Raw genomic sequence first — 22049 nt, 5'->3', positions numbered from 1 at the left:
GCAGATAGAAAAACTAACAGAGGTCAATTTGGTCATTTGAAATTATATTAAGATTTAATCGTCCGGCCGCACGTTAATTTCGGAGAAACTTCCACATGCTCACAGCCAAGCAGACTCTTCGTTTTTTTGAATTCTTGACTTAAAATAATATCGTCATCCCTAAGAGCTAAGAAAAAGAAAAGACTAACTTGTCCTTATCAGAGTGGGGAAAAGAAAAAAACTGCGTTTCCTTTAAATAGGACTCTTTGTTTGATATTTTCTTTCAAACTCCCAATTTTCTTCTTTGTTGAAACGAACAAGTATTTCTATACTTCTCTCAACCTAATTTGTTGTTCTCCTGAGTTTCCTGCGATATAGTTTATGACCATGGGTACTGAACATAGACATAATGATGATCAGAGTTATGGTCATACTCAGAACAAGTCTCTCACTGAGGTATGCTCTCTCTTTCTCTATTCTCCCTCACTCCGTCTCTCTGTTTGATTTCTTAGTTTTTGTTTATCATGTGATTTTGATTGCTAATTGATTAGGAAGTTTACAAACACAGGAGTAATTTTCTTCCAATTTGTATGTTCCCCATGTTTATAACAAACAACTAGTTCTGTTTTTTACGTGAGAACCCAAATTTTCAATTAAACAGTTCTGTAAATTTGTAAGTAGAGAAACTTAAACTTTTTCCAGAATGATGGGAAAACAAAGTTCAGCTTTTTTGAATGATTTGGTGAACTGTATGAACGGGGAGAGAGAAAGAGAGAAAAGAGAGATCCTTGACTTGTCTTATGTTACCACTTGGGCTAGGTTTTTCAATGTCCCACACAGGAACAGCTTTTGAAACAGTGTGGGTAATTGGTAGATTTCAAATCCTTGTAATTAGAGTTTAAACATACTTGGAATGTAATGTAACTCGGCCACTAGTCTAGATACAGGGTATTTTCATGTTTTTCTTTACAACGTTTTATATCTGTCCGTGTAAAAATTAAAGAATACACGTGGGGTGCTCGTGCTCAAGCATAGTACAACACAAACTCTTTATCAAAAGTTTTTAACAAATTATGAGTTTAAACTCCTTAAAAACTGTCCTCTCATTTCCTACCAAACAGTGATCATGATGTGTAATGTTTGCGGGGAGTTTTCTCCACATTAGTCCCAGGCAGGCACCACTGATAAAAATTCTTCGTTTTTCCCTTTAAAGTACGTGAGAATGTATGATTGGTTACACGTAATATACATACTGTATTGAATAGTATAACGCAACGTTCACGCCACCAATTAGTTTTTAGTCAACGATTTTCGTATTTTACTATCATGATCTAATGGTCAATTGTTTTCATCGCTTCCGTGTCGATTATACGAAGATCTCAAGCTTCTACAAAGCTGTCACTTATACCAGTCCAAATATACTAATATTTTTATTTTTCAAACAGAAAAGACAAATTAAATATCTCCAATTTTTTATTGTATTTTTTTAATTTTTTTGTGCATCCTATATTATTAGGTTACAACCGGATAACTAATCATCTTGATACGCTCCATGTGCTGTATAAATCCTTTGACTTTTCTCTACCCTTTTCGGTCTTACAGCCATAAAAACCGAATCTTTTTCGTTTTGAATTGGGTCCACTTTGATCCTCGAAGCTTCTGACTTTCCACAGTTGGAGGCACCATTGTTGACGCCTTGACGGGCTGATAGGTAATTTCCGGTTTCCACCGGAGGATAAAGATTAGGTCCGGTAATTGCTAAAAGTTCGGATATACACGGATTTTATCCCAACTTGTGATATTAATGTGATCTACAGACTCAGAGATTCTAGGTGATAACTTATCGTGATAGAATCATCGTATAACCGTGATTTTAGTAAATATCCTATTTTAGGTGATAGCTTATCATAAACCGTGAATATCCTATCCTAAGCGAGTAATTAGGCCGTCTGAATTTGGGTTGAGTTTGAAACAGAATCTTGGTTATTTCGTTGTTTTGAACCTTGAGTCAGATAGATAGGGTATAAGATTCAGATTAAGGAATACGGTCAAAGATTCTTATCAAACTAATTTTTGTTCCAAATCTGCCGGTAACGGTATTTAAGGTAACACCGGCAAAATTACTAGATTAACGGAAATTTAGTTAATACCCAACATACTTTCCAAATATTTACCGTTACACAACTAATTAAAATAAACTATAAAATGGAAAAATGATAACGAATATTAGTTACCAGATTGTCTGTGCCACTGCTTGTGTGTGCCCTATGTGCCATACCAATAAAATGACGCCACATCATTCCTCTCATTAACCATGACTAACTAAATAGATTTTCTATATACTGTTAATCTCTTTTTTAATCCATAATGGATTATCTTTCCTAAATGACTGATGTTATATATAGAAAATCTAGTTAGTTAGTTAGTTATCGTTAATGGGAGGAAATATTTGGCGTCATTCTATTGGTGTGGCACATAGGACACACACAAGCAGTGACACAGACGATCTGGACCCGTTAGACTGAGTAAAACCCGGTATATTTGGGCATACTAATTAAAATCAAAATAAACAACTTTCCAAATTTTTATTTGCGTTTTTGTATAAATGAGATAAGTTTTGTTTTTGTCTCTGGTGGAAGAATAAGAGAAGAAAGTTGTAGAAAAATGACAATGGGTTTTGAACTTACACAGGAAGAGAAGAAACAAAAGCAAATAGATGATTGGTTGCCAATTACTTCGTCAAGAAATGCAAAGTGGTGGTATTCTGCTTTTCACAATGTTACTGCTATGGTTGGAGCTGGTGTTCTCAGTTTGCCATTTGCTATGGCTGAACTTGGATGGTACGTCCTATCATTATTATTCAATCTTTTCCTTTTTCTTTTTGTGCTTTTGACTCAATAATGTTGATAGTTTAGATCATTTGTAAACATTCGCGGTGCACAAAAATTTAGTAAATTCTGTTTTTTGTGATATTTAGGGGACCAGGAGTTACTATAATGGTTGTATCTTGGCTCATAACTCTGTACACATTATGGCAAATGGTGGAAATGCATGAAGTCGGAGATGGAAGGCGTTTAGATCGATATCACGAACTTGGACAATATGCATTTGGTGACAAACTAGGATTGTGGATTGTTGTACCTCAACAACTGCTTGTTGAAGTTGGTGTTGATATCGTGTACATGGTTACGGGAGGAAGATCATTGAAGAAGGTCCATGATTTGGTCTGCGATGAAAGTTGCAAAGACATTAAACTCACCTACTTCATTATGATTTTTGCATCTTGTCACTTCTTCCTTGCTCAGCTTCCAAACTTCAACTCTATCTCAATTGTGTCGTTGGCTGCCGCTGTTATGTCCCTAAGGTATAATCATTGGCTATATCATTTTGTAACTAGGTCTAGCTTGTAAAAAAATTATGTTCCGAACTCATACAATCTGTGAATTTTTCTACAGTTACTCGACCATTGCTTGGGCCGCTTCGGTTAAGAAAGGGGTTCAACCTGATGCTGAGTACACCTACAGAGCTTCAACACAAACTGGGAAATTCTTTAACTTCTTGAGTGCTTTGGGTGATGTTGCATTCGCTTATGCCGGGCATAACGTAGTGTTGGAAATTCAAGCTACTATCCCTTCAACACCTGAGAAACCCTCAAAAGGACCTATGTGGAAGGGTGTTGTTGTTGCATACATTGTTGTTGCCATATGTTACTTCCCTGTGGCTTTCATCGGTTACTACGTTTTCGGAAACAAAATCTCAGACAATATTCTTGAATCACTTGAGAAGCCTGTTTGGTTGATTGTTATCGCCAACATGTTTGTTGTTGTTCATGTTATTGGTAGTTATCAGGTACTGTGTTCACAACTGCTGATCAGCTTTTTTCTTGACTTTGTTTTTTACTTGATCATATCATTAATCGGATGAATATCTACTTGTAGATCTATGCAATGCCAGTGTTCGATATGATGGAGACCTTCTTGGTGAAGAAATTGCACTTCACTCCTGGATTGCCTCTACGGTTAATTGCACGTACTTGTTATGTTGGTGAGTAAAATTTTCAAATATCTTTGAGTTCTTTTTTTCTTTTTACAGCTAGCAAAAACTAATCTCAACCTTTCTTCTTTAATTTTTGAGTGCAGCATTTACAATGTTCGTCGCTATATGTTTCCCATTCTTTGGTGGACTTCTTGGATTTTTCGGAGGATTTGCTTTTGCCCCAACCACATACTTCGTAAGAGCCATGATTTTCTTCCTTTCCATAGACAGCTTTTGTTGGAACTTTTAACCGCACTTGACTGACTCTTTTGCTTTCAACCTAAATTTGCAGCTTCCTTGTATAATGTGGCTAGCAATCAAAAAGCCAAGAAAGTTCGGTTTATCGTGGTTTACTAACTGGGTAAGTGTAGTAAAAATATCAATACCAATAAATAATACTGTATATGCTTTGTTATAAAGAGCGCTAAACTTATATATATATTCTGGTTTGATTTTGGTTTTCACAGGTTTGCATCGTATTAGGAGTATTGTTGATGATTCTAGCACCCATCGGTGGATTGAGGTCGATCATCATTTCAGCCAGCAAATACAAGTTCTTTTCTTGAACAACGTCTTTAGGAGTTTATATTATATAAAGTTGTAGCGTGTGCTTGTTAGAGGTCAATAAGAACACAAACGAGTGACTTATTCGATGATGACGAAGAAGAAATTGATGGTTATACATGCTTATGACCTTGTTGATAGCTGGATTAGATTGGTGGTGGCGGTACAGAAGAATGAATGTGTTTAGTTTTACATTTACTTTATTATACCCTCCTCTTGTACTGAAGTCAAGAGGAGTAAAGAAAAAGAGTCTGGATTTTATTTTGGTTTCTCATTAAAAGAACGTTTGATAATGTGGGAAAATTGAAACCAAGTTGTTTGAATTTCAATATTATTTGTTTCAGAGTTTCCATTGGTTTGTTTGAGTATTCTTCCATTTATATACACCTATGTTGGTTCATAGTTACAGTATCTTAAAAGACTAGTACACAGTGTCATGAGGATGCTGACAACCGGTGCATATCATGTTTATGGCTCTCATTTGCTTTAAAAAAAACATAATCTCATGTTTAAAGTTATGTTAGCATCTAGACTTCAACAAAGCTTTTGCAACTTAACTAGACTTCAAATTATCACAAGATACTATTTCTGCACTAACCCATCAGAACCCTAGTTAGCAATTCGGGATTCGGCAAACGTACGAGTATTATACGGTTTTGTAAAATCCAGATTCGGTCCAAAATTCGGTCAACGGGACGTGATTCGTCATTAATTCGGAACGGCATACGTACGTGTATAATTCGATTTATAAATGTGAGTTCGACTCTGAAAATTCGGTATCTATATATAACAAATAATTTGTATTTATAAGGTCATAGACCAATTTTTATGCATATGTGTGAGTTATTTAAGGAAAAAATAAACTCAATATGATGATATTAATAATATATACAACATTAGTTATCCAAAAGGACGTCGTATAGTGGTTTAGATGCTTGGTTAGTGAGTTTGAGATCTCTCCCACCTTCACCTTCAAATCTCTTCAGTCGTTTTTGTTTCATAAAAATTACAACACGTCTAATATTCGGTCGTGTATGTTCGGGAGGCAGTAAAGCCCAAAAAGTGGAGTCTTTGAAAAGTAAAAGCTAAAGAATTTATGGCGAATTAAACGGACGTATCATTCGGGATATGTAAAATTCATGAACGATTCGCGAATAATCCGGGAATGTCACATAATACGTGACTTGGGTTCGAAGTTGCAAACGTACGCGAATAAGACGGTAAAATTCGTGATACGGAAAAATTCGCGAACTTACTAACTAGGATCAGAACCTATACTTAACTCAGCAGTAAAAATTGCCCTCTTATGCTTGTGAAAGATTGTATTACTGCATCACTGATAATCAAATCAGGGATTTAAAATATATATGGGAGGTTGAAAAATTAGTCAAAAGCATAAAGTACAATAGACCATAAAAAGCTACAATATACTTTTATTTTCTTTGCTCGATCAATCAAGCCATTTTATTAGAACTTATTGAATAACAAATACTTTTATTTTCTTTGCTCGATCAATCAAGCCATTTTATTAGAACTTATTGAATAACAAGCCGAAGTACGTGCTTTGCACGTTACCGAACATGTATCGATACAGTATAGAACAAATAACCCTATGATAAGTAAAGCATTGTTGGTCACTCATTTTTGCTTGTGTTCCGTGGGCTACATGGTTGGATTTAATATGCTCATTAGCTTAAAAAAAAATGAACCGAATGGAGTCGTTTGTGTTTGGAAATAAACTCATTTTTGATTACTTATGCTTGACACGTGGCTTTGACAGCCAAGGTGTTTACACCGACTCTTGTTAACCCAGGTAGGTTTAAACCTAAACTAAACATAAATTGAATCCACTTTTCATTTTCTCACCGAACTTCCAAATCGTCCTCTCTCATTTCTCCCTTTGGTCTCTGTTTTTCCCTATTGTAATGTTTCTTTCACCATTTCTGCTTCCTTTCTTGCCTGTACAATATTGAAAATTTTGAGGTTGGGTTTTGATTAGTTCTGGGTTTCTATATTGAATTCCATTAAAATCTATATCTTACCTGTTAAGTCATATGACAACATCGAAAATTATCACGCTGGTTTCTGATTAATTCTGAGTTTGTATATGTGACTTCAAAAAATTTTTGGTGATTGAAAATTATTACACTGTTTGATTGATGTTACAGGAGGCAAATGAAGATGACGGTGAGAAGAAACTATATAATAACTCGGTAACACATCGACGGCCTACATCGGTTCAAGACGTTGAAAGTCAAACAATCCAACGGGTGTGATCAATAGTTCACATGGAATTTTTTCTCCGAAATCTAACGGTAGCATTTTAAAATTAGCGTATCCAACGGCCCAATTTGCTTCCGTGTTTCAGATTGGGTAAGAGTTTCAATTTCTCCTTGCCCTCGTTAAAGAGGGGGAGATACAACAATATAGAATACTACAACAACCATCTTAGCCACGGCAGACTAAAACGAACCAAAAACAAAAACTTAAAAAACAGACTGTCAATATTTAGTCTAGCAACCTAACTAGACTTCAAATTATCAAGATACTATTTCTGCACCAACCCATCAGAATCCATACTTAACTCGGCAGTAAAAATTGCCCTCTTATGCTTGTGAATTCAGGGATCTAAAATATACACGGGAGGTTGAAAAATTAGTCAAAAACATCAGGTACAATAGACCATAGAAAGCTACACTACAATATACTTTTATTTTCTATGCCCCCGCAAGTATACAGACTCCAATTAAAACTGTAACAGAAAGTTTCCAGAGATTCAATTCCATGCAATAATGCATTATTTAGAACAAGCTTGAAGTTAAAACACAATGCATTTTTTTTTGCTCAATCACATTTTATCAATAATCACTTGAAGAATTACACGAGAGGCAATAGCTATCTTCGACAACCTGAAGAAAGCCAGCAGAAAAACAAAAACTGAAAATGGTCTTCTTCAACGAACTGAAGATGTCCAAACCAAAACTGAAGGAATCTTCAATAAACTGAAACACAACATTCACATTCTTGCTTCTCTTCATTACTTGGAGTTCTTTTTAAGATTGACTCTCTATATCTGTAACAAATTATGCATAAACTTCAAAGACTCACAGAAGAAACACAATGCAGCGGAAGGAAAATCCAACTGGGGATTCCCAATAATTACCTGGCTGAAGTAGCAGAGAATTAATCTAGTTTTAAAAGACTTGTAGAGGGAGAGCAAACCGCGATCTCTGTGGACCATATGGTGGTGTTCAGTAGCAATAGTGCTGAATAATAACAAGCTGAATAATAACAAGCAAAATGTATGATCTTGAACTTGCCTGAAGTTTAGTGATCAAAAGAACTAAGGTAGACCACAACACATTAACATTCTCAGCAACCATTACTTTACCAGGTCCGAATGTATTTAGGCATGCAAAACTAACACTAGCCCTAATCACTGATCCTTTCTATGGTTATAGCACACGGATATGGGCCTTAGCTACATGTAGTTTACACACAAATTTACTCATATGATGTTCCCTACAATTCTTTCTAATCTCTTTCATGTAGTATTCTCTGATTCCCTTAATTCTACTACACGTTATCAGCACAAACTTATTTAGGGGATTGAATTAATCTATCATAGTTATAGTTATAATTTCTTTGGATGGGTTTTTCGTGCTGATAACGTGTTATAAAATTAAAAAAACATCGAACACTACACAAAAGGTATTAGAGAGCTTCATATCCACTACTTGTGTGTAACAAATAGCACTGACAATATAAGTAAAGGCTAAAACCTCACAGAAGTGTTAATAGCACTTGGGATTCAGTGATGCATAAATTAATCTACTCAGTACAGTGTACAAAGTAATAGCGAGAAGATAATTAAGGAAATGCTGAAATGGACACAACACCAACAGGTCGATAACTAAACCTTAGTGTGGGAGAGTCATGTCTACTGTCTGTTATGTTTGAGCCTGTATGTAGACAAGAGAAAAGCACAGTTGATGGCGGTTGATGGGATCTTCTGGAAGCCCCGACGGATGTTGCAGAATTAGCTTCACGTGATACCAAATTCACAAAATACTGACCCCATACTGGTATATATACATGCTCAAAAACAGACCCATATGAATAAGAAGCAAAGACGAGAAATATGTCTCGATCAACATAAGGCCTACGGTTCTCCCTCCTCAAAGGATGGGTCCTGTCCATTGCAAAAGCTACTAAATGCTGCATAATATTGTGATCAAATATTGAGTCATCTGCATATAGTCCAACCTGAAAAATCCAATTCTTATTAAGGACCTAAAATTAATACAAGACCTTTGGCTTCTAATGACAATAGACTTACATGATCCGATTTTATATTTCAAGAAATTTGACGATTTATAGATGTGTCGGAAGATCCACGCCTTGATCTAGAGGTTCTTTTGATCTCCACTGTTGCAAGGAGCTCTTGGCTAATGAATTGATAAAGAAAGAAAGAAAGAATTACTGAACGCTGAACATCTACATTGACGAAGCAAATTAATTCCATCTCAATCGCATTATTAAGAAAGGGGCCCAACTCTGATATGTGCTTCCAAACTAACCATTGAAATATTTGTGAAAAATCTCTCTCGATACCTCAACGGGTCCTTCAACACAAGCAACTACCAGCAAAATATGTACCTTGAAATCCACATTAGCTGTAAAACAGTGAAACTATAATCATAAAGAAATTGTAATACCTGAAAATAAATTTCAAACGGGCACCAAAATATATAGAGACGGAATCACATGAAAGGCCGTTTAACGGATAAAAGATAATATGGGATTTAAAGTTGAAAAAGAAACAATCTATCAAAACATTTGTCAGATAGAATGAGATTAAACCAATGTCTTCCAAACTGGCCAGTAAACTGTGAAAATTAGAAATATGATGGATGCATAGCAGCTGCCAGCTAAGATGTACATCTTGCACTAATTTGTTTAAGCATGGAAACGGTTGGATTGTTTCGAAAAATTACAGTCCCTATGCAATAGAATGAACAAGTAAGTGATTCCGAGGAAACCAAGTTATGTAAATTGCACTAGGAAGTGAAAAAACAAGGCAGAGCAAAAAGGACCAAACGAATACATGTACAGAAACGATATCCAGTGCAGACACGATATACATGTACAGACACGATATCCAGTGCCAACTATAAGAACATTACCACCAAGCCTACAAGAACGACACCAAATAGGAGGGGAATCAAGGTAACAAACAAATTAAATCTTCACATTGCATATAGCCATACACAAGACTAGCATGGGAATAGAAAATACAGCAAAAACCATTCGAGTTTGAAACTCTGGATAGAATACTTGACCACACAACATCAAATATTTTCTTTCCTGAGGACACAGCAAGTTAAACATTAGATTTAAGTATTGACTTTCTAGGTTTACGGATTCAGAAAGATAAACTTCATCGGACTCCTCAATCTAAATCAACAAACATGACTTCTATCTTGAAAATCATGGTTGAGTTTTCATGTGAAGCAACTAATATGCAGGGCATTTTTTGTCTCCGTATTACCTCAGATCATATCACATCTCAGTTTCCCAACTGAATACATAGTTCTGTCATACATTTTCACAATTTCCTTTTTAGATAATATTAAAAAACCAAAAATTGGAAAGAATTCCATTCCACTATCCATAGTATATATGGAACTGGACAAATACTTACTTGCACTGGTAGCTCAGAAGATTCTGAAACTACTATTCTTAATGTGACATGCTGCACTGAGGGGCATGTATAGGTACCAACACTGTGAATCTATAGTCATCTAAACACACCATCGCTACACATCAGCCACAAACACCATTGCCTCCTGGAATGGTCAAATCATGTGTTGGTTGACATTATAGTATTACAACTTAGGCATTGTGTCATTGAGTTTCAACCAACAGTTTATAAAAGTTAAATGTTCAAACATCCTGACAAATGGAGACATCCTCACATTATTCAACACTTAGATCATTACTATGTGGGACTTAAAAGTCAATTCCGTGCAGCATAAAATGTGTTATTCAACTCAAAGTATGTAACCAACTAGGACAATGTGGCCATGGCTTTCCAATGTCTCTTCCAAACAAACATTAGACCAAGAGCCTTTCAAATGCAATAAAAGTTAAAGTACATACCTCTGCTGATCAATTACTAAAATCTAAAAGTTTTAATTGATCAAGCTAGGTACCACGTACACTGTGCAGATAAAATCACATCATAACTGAGTCGACACTCATCAATCATAATACTTAACCAAACAAACCTTTTAGATTCCGGTTACTGATCTGTGTTGATAAGCCAATGCTGCTGTACAACTCTCTTGTCCCAAATGTTCTAGTTTTAGATTTTTGAAACTGCATTTAGCTGGCTAGGATTAAGATTATATCTTGTTTTTATGACTGTTATCATTGGCATATCTTACACGGAAGAATCTCTGCAGTAGTTTGCTTCCTCCAAATAATAAATCACAATTGTAAACTCGCAAAACAAAATATTGTACTGGATTCCGATGCAACTGTACCAGGCGGCTTCTCGGATGTTTCAATTGTTCTTTGATATGCACTGCAGTAAAGACCTTTCCTCAACCTGTAATACATTCAGGAATTGTACCACATATCAGCCGACCATAGATCTAGGAGATGCACACACACAAAAAAAAAATCGCATCCAAATGATTTCATGGTATGAAAACAAAGAAGATCAAACTTTGGATACAAAGCAATATAGTGAATCTCGGCTGAAGCCTGACACCTTGACAGTGCTATCTACGAAATTTCAGAGTAACTCTCGAGTCCTTGTTTCCATATTTTATAACTATAACGTGATCACAATAGCACTTGAGCAACCCACTATCCGATTTGCGATTTCAGCATATAAAATCTCAGAATTCAGATCAGTAATCTCATATAAGACTACTTTTTTCTTTAGCTCATCTCATAAACTAAAACAATCGAAGTCCCTGTTTCTTATATGCAGCAGTCTCCATTTTACGAAATGTCACTGTTTCTCTCTGCAAGTGTTATCAGACAAAAGAGAGATTGAAATTACCTAATGATCCCAATAACCTGATGAATAGCACTATTCATCACTTACGTTCAAAGTAAGCTAAACCCCTATGAACATTCAGGCCTGGCAAGTCGTTGGCAATTCATAACAACTAAAACATTACTTAATCAAACATCATTTCGGCTGACGAAAATACATAACAATGAGTCAAGTTATGATTTGCAGAACTCAATCAAACATCACTTTGGAAAAATCAATTTTTTTTTACCCAAACGGCTGAAACACAAATAGAACTTCAATATAGGAGAAGAAAACCATACCAGGTTTAGACCGCCTTATTCAAGTAGTTACGAAGAAGACATTGGGGACTTACTACCTCGTACGAGCCGTTCTCTATGTTTCACACAGCATAATGAAAATTCAGGGCTGGTTTTGATTTATCTTACTAAATTTCCATATTGCCCTCGACTCATACCCAGAGTTTAGCAGCACAAGAACCGACTCATCAAACCTATCTCGTCCGCACCCGATAAAAGCGTGAGTTAACCCAACCCGCCGGCTTGGTATATGGTTATGAATCTAAAAACACGATATAGATAAATTGGTTTATAGTTTGATGCTAAAACCGACCGAACCCGCCTGTACAACCCCATAGTGTTGATTGTTTAGCTTGTTTTTATTGGAAGTACTGTTGTTAGTATTTAAGTTTAAAGATTTATGGTTGTGGTTTGGCTTATTTAAGTTGTTACAATTTAAACCAGGGACGGAGCTGTGTATAACATAGGGGTGGCGGTCGCCTCCCCTAATTTTTTTGCAAATTCCCATTGATAGTAGTTAAATTCCTTAGTTTTAGGGAGAAAATCAAGTATCCGCCCTCCTAAAATTAATTATCAACTATATATATGGATACTTGGAGATTGTTTCCAAGATTGTTAAGAACTTGGCGGCTATATGAGGAAAGGGTTACGCGAAAGTTTGAGCTGTTACCACTTACAGTTTTCTTAACCTAACACGTATTTGGGATGTGGCTTATTATTCACTTACACACGTGTTTTGTTTTTTTTTATCTAAGAGGAAAAAAAGAACTAACTAACAAATAAAGCTCTGCAACTTTTATTTTATCTAATGCGATCAAAAGAGTGATCTTATTAAAGGTATCTTTCTTCTTCTTTTTTGACCAATTTGATTTTAAATGATTTAATTGGATGTAAAATTCAAATTGTGTAATATAATTGATTGATTTTTTATTGATTAAGTACTGTCTGAATTAAGTAGTGATTTGGGGAAAGTATAATTGATTGATTTTTCTTGATTTGGAGAAAATAATATTGTTTTTATTTGAAACTGTATAAGAACTAATCCAATTTTTCATATCCAATTTTTTTATAGGTGCAAAAACAAATCAAATTGTTCCATACATATGGATGGGGACACAGATGAAAGTGTATCTAAAAAGGTGAGAGTCTGTATGCTGGTTTAGTTCTGTATTTTCATTGGGGAGGGATCGGCTCATATAGCTCAAATGACAGAGCTCTTACAGACTCCCACAGCCAATGGATCGAAATTTCGAATGGCTGAGATTAAAAGGAAAGTACGCGGGCTTTGGCAGTGATCCACGACGCGGTTAAACTTTCAATGTTTCGACTTTCTCTCTTTTTGCGTCAGATGGATTTAGTTTTCGGTTCATCCTCTCTCAGTTATCCTTTTACAGTTACTTATCTGCAACAAAAAAAAAAGTTAAATACATTCGATAGATGAAATCCTTTATTTCTTTTACTGCAGAAAAGTCTTGGATCTGTTAGCGGAGGAGGAGATAGAGAATGACAGTCGAAAGTTTACAGCATACAATCCGTGTTTGTTATCATTTCATCTTAGCCACTCAACGTGATAAAAATCAACGGTCCCTCCGGTTTGTGATAAAGTATGTGAAACTAATGCTGTGAGCCGATCCCGCCCCATTTTCATTTACGTTTATATGCTTATTATGGATTATTGAAGAACAGTTGACAGTTTTTACCATTTACTTCGTAATAAAATGGGTCATGAATTTCTTGGAGACTCTTTGGTTGTGCATATTGAAAAAGAAATTGCAAAGAAGTTTATCATTGATTCAGTTATTGGTGATTTTCGAGACTTAAAAGAAATTTAAATATCTTTGGTTGAATAAAAAATGTAATGGTTTACGTAAAAAAAAATTTGGCTTCGCCCTCCTTGCGCAAAAATCCTGGCTCCGTCCCTGACTTAAACAAAACATGTGTATGAGTATACGAATGATCACTACATATATATGGAAAGTACAAGTATAGACATATTACAGGTTAAGATTGTAAAATATAGATATTACAAGTGAACCATGTTAACGCAGATTTGAACCCAAAACCGACTGACCCATAGTGGGCACGTTTAAACCCGAACCGAAAGTAGGTTGGGCAGTTTTGGTAAAACCGAGATACTAGCGAGTCGATAGGTGGTTTTAGGTGAAACCCAAACCGACCGACCCATGTGCAGCTCTACCCAGAGTTGTACTGCTTTGTCGGAAATTACTTCGACAACGATTTTCCCTTTTCTTTTCTTTTTACAACATCATTGTTGATAAGTTTCCAATCAGGTTGGTATCCGCTGCGTGATTCGCTAATTCGTTTGACGTTTGATTTTTATCCCTTCAATTATGCCAAATGGTGTATTATGTGGTATTTGGTTGAGTCTCCTTTGATGCCAGAGATCATTCTTTCTAAGTACCATAAATGTTCACATTCAGAAGTTAGAAATTGCAAAAGAGGTTCCGAATCTGTTTTAAATTGCACCTTTGGCCATCTCTGATTTATTGTCACTTTTAAAGTTAAAAACATGGACCAAGATTCAACTGATAAACCTGCGGTAATACTTAGAGGTTGCGCTACTATTATAATAGTTCTGATTTTCGCATCCCTGCATATGAAACTCTCCCTTTTAATTATAGAGAAACCTCGATCTACCCCATCTGTGTTGATCTTAAAATTTTATGTTAGGTCGGATCCAACCCACATGAATGGTAGATTTCTTTATAGTGTTAATTATAGAGTTTGTAAGATATGTCATTCCATGAAGCACTGGAAGAAGGGATTCTTGTGCCCTGATAAGTGCATAATTCATATGATTTTAGTATCCATTTCATACTTGTTTTAGCTATTATTCTTGCATGTATTCGTATTATTACTCTTGTTTTCTCTTAATCGCCTCTATTAGGTGAATCATCCAAAAAGGAGTTACAAAGTTCTGAAAATAGCTTTCAAGAGAAGTATTCCAAGTATCCAAGTGCCCAAGTCCAAGAGAAGTGGAAGAAGTGCGACGAAAAGGAGCAAAACGCTCAAAATCAAGAGACGGGCCAAAGACTGATCTTAACTCATTCAAATTAAGGATTTCTCATCACCATATTGGATATAATTGAAAGATAAAAAGAATGCAAAAAGAATGAGGTCATTCCGAGTTCGGACGAAGAAGTTGTGGCCAAAACAAGTTTTTTATCGAATACTGAAGACATTAAAGTATGCAAACGGGTACGCATACCTTAGTTCCGAAAATTTATGCTGGAATTTGAGGTACGCATACCGGTACACATACTTAACAAGTATAAAAACGGTATGCGTACTTGTGAAGGCCCAAGGTCACGGTTAGGGTCTTTATTTGGTATTTCCGGGTCGGGTTCTTGAACCGAACTAGATACTTGATGGCCAAGCAATGTAAACCTATAAAAATAGGTATTAGGACTTTCACATATTAATCGAAAAATCTCATATCATAAGCTAGGGTTTACCCTTTTAGGGGGAAACCACCATTATTCATCTTCTTTGTAATATGAGTAGCTAAATCCTTTATTGATTAAGGATGAATTCAATGTTCTAAGCGTGAAGCTTTATTAATAATACAAATCTATTGAGAGTTTTTATCATCATCATTTGTCTTTACCATATCTAGGGTTTATGAGTGATTCTTAGATTGATTTGGGATGCATATTAGATTAGTCTATTGATTGTTTTATCGCTGGTAGAAGTTATGAGATAAGTAATCGTCGATTAACTCTCTACACAAGTAGAAATCGCGAGACCTTACAGAGGGATTCTGTGGAGCAGTCGTGTGTGAAGAAAACAACAACAAGTAAACCTTGATCTATGAGTTTAACTACTGGGATCAACCTAAATTCACAAATCTTAAGGCGTTCGATTGGATTACACCTTGAGTGATCTACTACTTGGTGGTTCGTTGGATAGAATATGGTAGTCGAGAACTTCCGTATCCAGTGATTGAAGGACTTTTGGGGATAACACTGATCTAGGTTTTATTCTACGATTGGTGATGAATGGTTCTTACGAACAATAGATAAGTATTCTAATCCTGTTAACGCTTGGTAACGGCAAAGGATTTCTTAATCATCCCTTTCTTCTTATTGTCTCTTTATTTATCTTAAAACCAATCCCCCTTTGTGATTTACTTTATTTTGCTGATACAAATAACCTATCAATTACATAACTCTCTATGGGAACGATCTCTTACTACCGCTATATTACCAGTTAATTTAGTGGGATATATATTTATTAATTTGTTGTGCCTATGACAGCCATCAAATTTTGGCGTCGTTGTCGGGGAGCAATTGCTAATTGATTTGTTATTTGTTTAGCTTTTATTTTTATTTTTATTTTCTTTCTTGTGAGTCGTCATGTTTCCTTACGGAAATAACATGTACGGAGCACAAGATCATTCATATAATAGTGTTAATCAATATGGTTTTCAATCTCAGTCTTATGATAACTATCAACCAAACCATGGGTACAATCAAAACCAATCTTTTAGATAAATATCCTACGGAATCTTTTGGTTATTCTCATACATATCAAGAACCTTATGACGGGTATGTAAGTGAACAAACACGAGGATGGGAGGATAGTTATGCTTCTAACCATGATTCTTCTAGTCTGGCAGATATGATGCAGTATTATATAAATAAAATGGACCAGCAAATTCAAAGTATGGATGAACGCTACCAGAATATGGATAGCTATGCTCGTAATGATAGTTCTTCTAATCTGGAAAATCTAATGCTCCAATTTATGAATAATATGGATGAGCATAGCAAAAAGACTAAAGATACACTCGAAGGACTTCAAAGGTCTATAGATATCATGAAGAATCGCATTGCTCAACTCAGCGAGAGAATGAATGAAGAAGAAGTTTGGCCTCAAAACCAAATTAATTCTGAAATTCCTATGGATGACAAAGAATATTTTGAGGATGAGCAACCTTTTGATTGTCCTTGAAACAAGGATACAATTATTCCAACTCCGGATCATAATAAAGATCCTTCGCCTATTCAAAAGGAGGAGATTGGGTATGACATATCTATTGTTATAAATGGTGTAACGTACTCAAACGAAGAAATTAGGAGTTGTTGTTAGAGCATTGCTCGGCCGAACTCGCAAGCGTTGTTATCTCAAGCTTGTTTGTCAAATTTAGTTGTCAAAACTATATGTGTTGATTTCTAGTCTACTTATATCTAAGTTTCGGACTAGGATAGTTAAGTGTAGTTGAGCTCCAGACTCCACGACGATCATCTTACGAAGACGAAGAACTACTCAAGGAACCAGTAGAACTTCATCCGACTAAAAGGTATGTGGAGACTTCAACTTATCTATCACTCAAAAGTCTATCTACTCTATCTCCTACTCTTGAGACAAAAGTCGTATAAGTATGATAGTTTTCATACATACACATTTGCTATTTCGATTCGAGTTTATCTCGCCTATCTATTTCTCGAAATATGTGTTGGTAAGCTTTCGCTTTAACCATTTTCATCTTTACCCGTGACGAAAGTCATGATGACGTTTCAATCTCTTGAAAATTGCTTTGATGACGATAGTTGTGAATAACGACTATTATAACATTATAGACGAATGTTTCAATGATTGAAATGTAGAGTTGAGATTATGTAACCATCTATGGATATAAGCATATATAGTGTGTTCGCACATTAGTGTATAAATCCATGTATCAGAAACCAAGTGTGTGCATACGGAATTGGTAAAGGAGACGGGTTGGGTACGCGTACGCGTACTGGCAGAACTTTTCCTCCCGGAAAATTCTGCTGAGTTTGTAGTTTACAAACTAGTAAACCAGTCACCTTAGGTACGCGTACCCGTACGCGTACTGGCGGAACTTTTCTACCCGAAAAAATCTGCTGATTTTGGAAACCAAAACCAACTCAATCCGGTTGCTAAGGTACGCATACCCGTACGCGTACCCAAGCTGGTTATTTTCTCAAATCGGTAGTTCATGAACTTAAACAATAAATTATAAGGAATGCAATCTTTGCAAACCGTGGCTATATTGTTCATGAATTGATTCAAATGAATCAAACCGATTTTGTTTCAATTGTGTCTATGTATAAAGACCTAAGCAATTGAACAACTCTTCAACTAGTTCTTTTGAAGTCATTTGAACTAGTTGTGAAGAAGATGAATACGGTTAATATGGAAGTGCTCATATGGATAACCATTGGTTAACTATTTGTGAACCGACTAAGTGTACACGTTTAGGTACAGTTACTCAAACTTAAATGAAATACATTTCATTTGTGTATGACAAGCTAAGCTTCGATCTAACGGTTGAAAGATGTTAGCTTGTATCTAATCAGGTTTTCATCTAACGGTGAATATTGAATGCTTTGTTACTAAGCTAACATTGATTGCAAACCCTGATTTGAAAACTATATAAAGGAGAACTCTAGTAACTGGAAAAACTAATCCCCACACCTCCTTTGTGATACTAGTTGGTTTAGCTAGAGTCGATTCTCCTTTAATCTTAGGTTTCTTCTTGAGACCCTGTAGGTTAACGACTTAAAGACTTCATTGGGATTGTGAAGCCAGACGAAACTACTTCTCTTGTAGTTGAGCGATCTGATCTTGCCATTTTCTATCGTACGAGTTCAATTGAAAGATTGGCTTGAGATTATATCAACGATATGGCAAGATAAAAAGAAATCATAAACATCTTCGTCTCATCGTTTTTGATTCCACAATATCTTGTTTCGCTACCATACAATTAAGATTATTGTGAGGTGAGTGATAATTTTAGGTTGTTCTTCGGGAATATAAGTCTGGGTTATCGATTAGTTCATGTTCACCTTGATTTTATTAAAAGACGGAACAAAACTCGTAGGTTTATCTGTGGGAGACAGATTTATCTATTACCGTAGACTTTTCTGTGTGATATAGATTTGTTTATTCAAGTCTTCGACTTTGGGTCGTAGAAATTATTGGTTGTGGGTGAGATCAGCTAAGGAAATCAAGTGCATAGCATCCTGCTGGGATCAGAGACGTAAGGAGCGCAACTGTACCTTGAATCAGTGTGATATTGGTTGGGGTTCAACTACAGTCCAGACCGAAGTTAGTTTGTAGTATGCTAGCGTCTGTAGCGGCTTAATACAATATAGTGTTCAATATGGGCTAGGTCCCGGGGTTTTTCTGCATTTTCGGTTTCCTCGTTAACAAAACTTCTAGTGTCTGTGTTATTTCTATTCCGCATTATATTTTGTTATATAATTGAAATATCACAGGTTGTGTGTTGTATCGATCAATTATGAAATCCAACCTTTGGTTGTTGATTGGAAATTGATTGATCCTTGGATATTGGTCTTTGGTACCATCCAAGTTTATATCTCTTATATTTAATAAAGACTCACAGATTTCTATTTGCTTGAGTATAGATTAAATCAATAGATCGAGATATTAACTCCTTGATATACTTTTTATTAAGATTGAGTCTGACTGTCTAGTTGATTCTCTTAAAAGCATATTAGAGTTAGTCCATACAGATTGCTAATCGAAATATTGGGTGAGGTTGTTAGACCCCCGCATTTTCAATTGGTATCAGAGCATGCAAATACGTTCAAGACCTTAAAAGTCTGTGTTTGTAGCGATCTGACTCTATGGACAAAGGTGTTATCTCAATTAACGTACCACCAGTATTCGATGGCTCAAACTACTTATGGTGGAAAATTGCTATGCGAGCTTTTCTTCAATCGCGTGATTTTCAATCATGGGTATATGTAGTTAATGGCTATGATGTTCCCGTTGTGGCAATAGGTAACGCTACTGTTCCAAAGAATATTGGCGAATACGATGTTGTAGAGATACTTACAGCAAAGCAAAACTCTGAAGGTTTGAATGCCATCATACATTCCATTACCCCTAATCTTCAGCACCATGTGTCTAATTGCACTTAGTCTAAAGATGCTTGGGATATCTTATAAACCGTATTTGAAGGGAATACCAGTGAAAAGGAAGCCAGGCTTCAAAACCTAAATTCCGATTGGGAAAACCTTCGTATGGAAGATGAAGATTCATTTGATGAGTTTAATCACAAAGTGTCTGAAATTGTTAATGCATCTTTTGCATTGGGTAAGACTATTCCTGAAAAGGACAATGTGATGAAAATTCTCAGATCGCTGCCATCTAGATACGATTCTAAGAAGCATGCCATCGTTGAGGGAAATAACTTTGATACCCTCTCCAGAAATACTTTGGTTGGGAAGCTAAAGATCTTTTATTATGTGCATACATCCAAATCTAGCAAGGATGTTGCGTTCAAAGCACAAAAAGACACAAAATTACTTGATAAAAGTAAAAATGTGTATATCTCTGAAGATGATCACTCTGAGACTGATTCATCAGATAAAGATCTTGACAAATCAGTCTCGATAATCACAAGACAGTTTAGAAATCTTCTTTTGAAGAGAAGTAAACGGTTCTCCAGAGATAATCCAAAAGCATCACTAAAACCCCATAATCGTATTCCTCCTAAAAACAGGGAAACAGATGAAACTGATGACGAGGATATGCCTCAGTGCTTTAAGTGTAAGGGGTTTGTTCATTTTGCAAACGAGTGTACAAATCGCAGAAAATACACTGGGAACAAAGGTCTTGCTGCAACACTTGATGAGATGTTTGACAATTATGATTCTGATGAAGACAAAAAATCAAGTGTTGCTCTTCTATGTGAAAATAATATTGATTTTGATAATTGTAGCAATACATACATCAATCTTGATAATTTTTTAAAAGATAACCCAATCAAGATGGAAGAATCAATTGACGCCTCTATTGGAAACTCTTTGTCTAATGTTTCAGGATCTACCATGTGCCTAGCAGCTTGCATATCACAAGCACCTGAAACAACTTATGCGTTGACATGCTCTTATTGTTCACTCAAGGGTCATGAACTTTCAAAGTGTTCCAAGTACAAACACAAGATGAGATATGTCAACAAGCTTCAACGAAGAGCGGATCGTCTAGCAAACAAGCTTAAACTCGCGTAGAAAACCGTTGAGGTATGTAAGATTTTATCTTCTTCAAAGAAGCTAGTTTCCAAAGAGAATTCTAGACCACTAAAGGAAAGGGTATGGTCTAAACCAGTTGATAGACAGGGAACCATGAATTCCTCTCAAAAAGGTTATGGTGGACAAATCGTTGTTCACCACAGCACAACTTGATTGTGTTGTCCTCGTGCATATTGTCTTATGTGCTTGATTAAAAGAGAAAATATTATGCACACCTCAGGCTTTAAGAAAAATTTGTGTTTTGTTTTTCTTAGTTTTTGTTTTTGAGTATGAAATTCTTTCATGATGGAAGGGATTTTCCTGTTTAATCAAAAAGAAAGGGTTATTATCGATAATTCCACTCTTTATAGGGTTGTGAGATGTGCGTACACAAACCTTTTAAAGGTTTAGAAACCCTACATTCATTTTTCCTTCTCTGACACTCTTTATATCTTAAGACTGCTTGTTGAGTTTTGATTGTGATTTTCTCTCACAAATCCGTGCGTATATGGATACTCCAAGCATCATGTATTCTGATGGAAAAGATGTCAATATGATCGTTAAGCCATCAATCACTAAGGAAAAGAGAGAGATTTCCATTATCTCCAACTTTGAAAAGAAAAAGAAGGAATGTGAGGAAACCAATAGTGTTCCTTCAAACTCTCAGAAGTTTTCTAATGATCTTGAAGAGTTGAAGCAGACAAGGAAAGAGATTCATCAAATAAAGGCTTGTGTTTTAAGATCACTGGAAATTCACAAGGCCCTGATTCGACAACTTCAGCCAAGAAGGTTCATTGGTATTGAATCCTTCCTCCATGAACCATATGTCCCAATGGCTATTGACGACAAGGAGTTCGGGGATGACAAGGAATTTTTCAAAGATCTTAATGTCTAGGAAACTTCTTAAGATAATTTTTATTCTTGTTTTTGTTTAAGAAGGATAACTAGGGTTTGGAATAGCCATTATTGTGAGTACACATATCTATGTCCAACGTTTTCATCTTGCAATGTTTTTAGATTTATTTATTTAAATTCTAAAGTTGATTTGGAAGATGATTTTTGCAGTATTAATCTTTATGGTTTTATATATTG

General features: G+C 35.7%; 1 protein-coding gene and 2 long non-coding RNA genes across 5 annotated transcripts; 2 read left to right on the top strand and 1 right to left on the bottom strand.

The window, feature by feature from the left end:
* The first annotated feature begins 258 nt into the window (after positions 1-258).
* On the top strand, positions 259-4943 carry LOC113298188 (lysine histidine transporter 2-like). Its single transcript, XM_026546878.1, has 8 exons — positions 259-435; positions 2671-2819; positions 2957-3343; positions 3435-3828; positions 3918-4023; positions 4119-4210; positions 4307-4375; positions 4482-4943. The coding sequence occupies exons 1-8, from the start codon at positions 361-363 to the stop codon at positions 4578-4580; spliced, it is 1371 nt and encodes a 456-aa protein (XP_026402663.1). The 5' UTR covers positions 259-360; the 3' UTR covers positions 4581-4943.
* A 3423-nt stretch (positions 4944-8366) lies between these two features.
* On the bottom strand, positions 8367-12070 carry LOC113298187. Of its 3 annotated transcripts, XR_003334066.1 has the most exons (5): positions 11932-12070; positions 10869-11191; positions 9159-9254; positions 8918-9026; positions 8367-8844 (listed from the first exon to the last, which is right to left on the bottom strand). It is a non-coding gene; the product is annotated as an uncharacterized LOC113298187 (long non-coding RNA). The 3 variants fall into 3 exon arrangements; XR_003334064.1 differs by having other exon boundaries at positions 8918-9254; positions 11932-12069; XR_003334065.1 differs by lacking the exon at positions 11932-12070 and adding an exon at positions 11357-11557 and having other exon boundaries at positions 8918-9254.
* A 619-nt stretch (positions 12071-12689) lies between these two features.
* Positions 12690-13658, top strand: LOC113293316. Its single transcript, XR_003332211.1, has 3 exons — positions 12690-12765; positions 13001-13067; positions 13394-13658. It is a non-coding gene; the product is annotated as an uncharacterized LOC113293316 (long non-coding RNA).
* The last annotated feature ends 8391 nt before the right edge of the window (positions 13659-22049 follow it).

This window comes from Papaver somniferum, chromosome 7 (assembly GCF_003573695.1).
Source record: "Papaver somniferum cultivar HN1 chromosome 7, ASM357369v1, whole genome shotgun sequence".
In the NCBI taxonomy this organism is placed as follows: domain Eukaryota; kingdom Viridiplantae; phylum Streptophyta; class Magnoliopsida; order Ranunculales; family Papaveraceae; genus Papaver; species Papaver somniferum.
Note: the sequence above shows the minus strand (reverse complement) of the source record. Positions and strands in the feature narration are given on the sequence as shown.

Bases quoted from the DNA above. Each gene is read 5' to 3' on its own strand.
- LOC113298188 (XM_026546878.1), top strand. From the start codon at position 361: ATGACCATGGGTACTGAACATAGACATAATGATGATCAGAGTTATGGT. The intron at 4,024-4,118 runs GTGAGTAAAATT...TTTTGAGTGCAG, and splicing joins TGCACGTACTTGTTATGTTG to CATTTACAATGTTCGTCGCT. The intron at 4,211-4,306 runs GTAAGAGCCATG...CTAAATTTGCAG, and splicing joins TTGCCCCAACCACATACTTC to CTTCCTTGTATAATGTGGCT.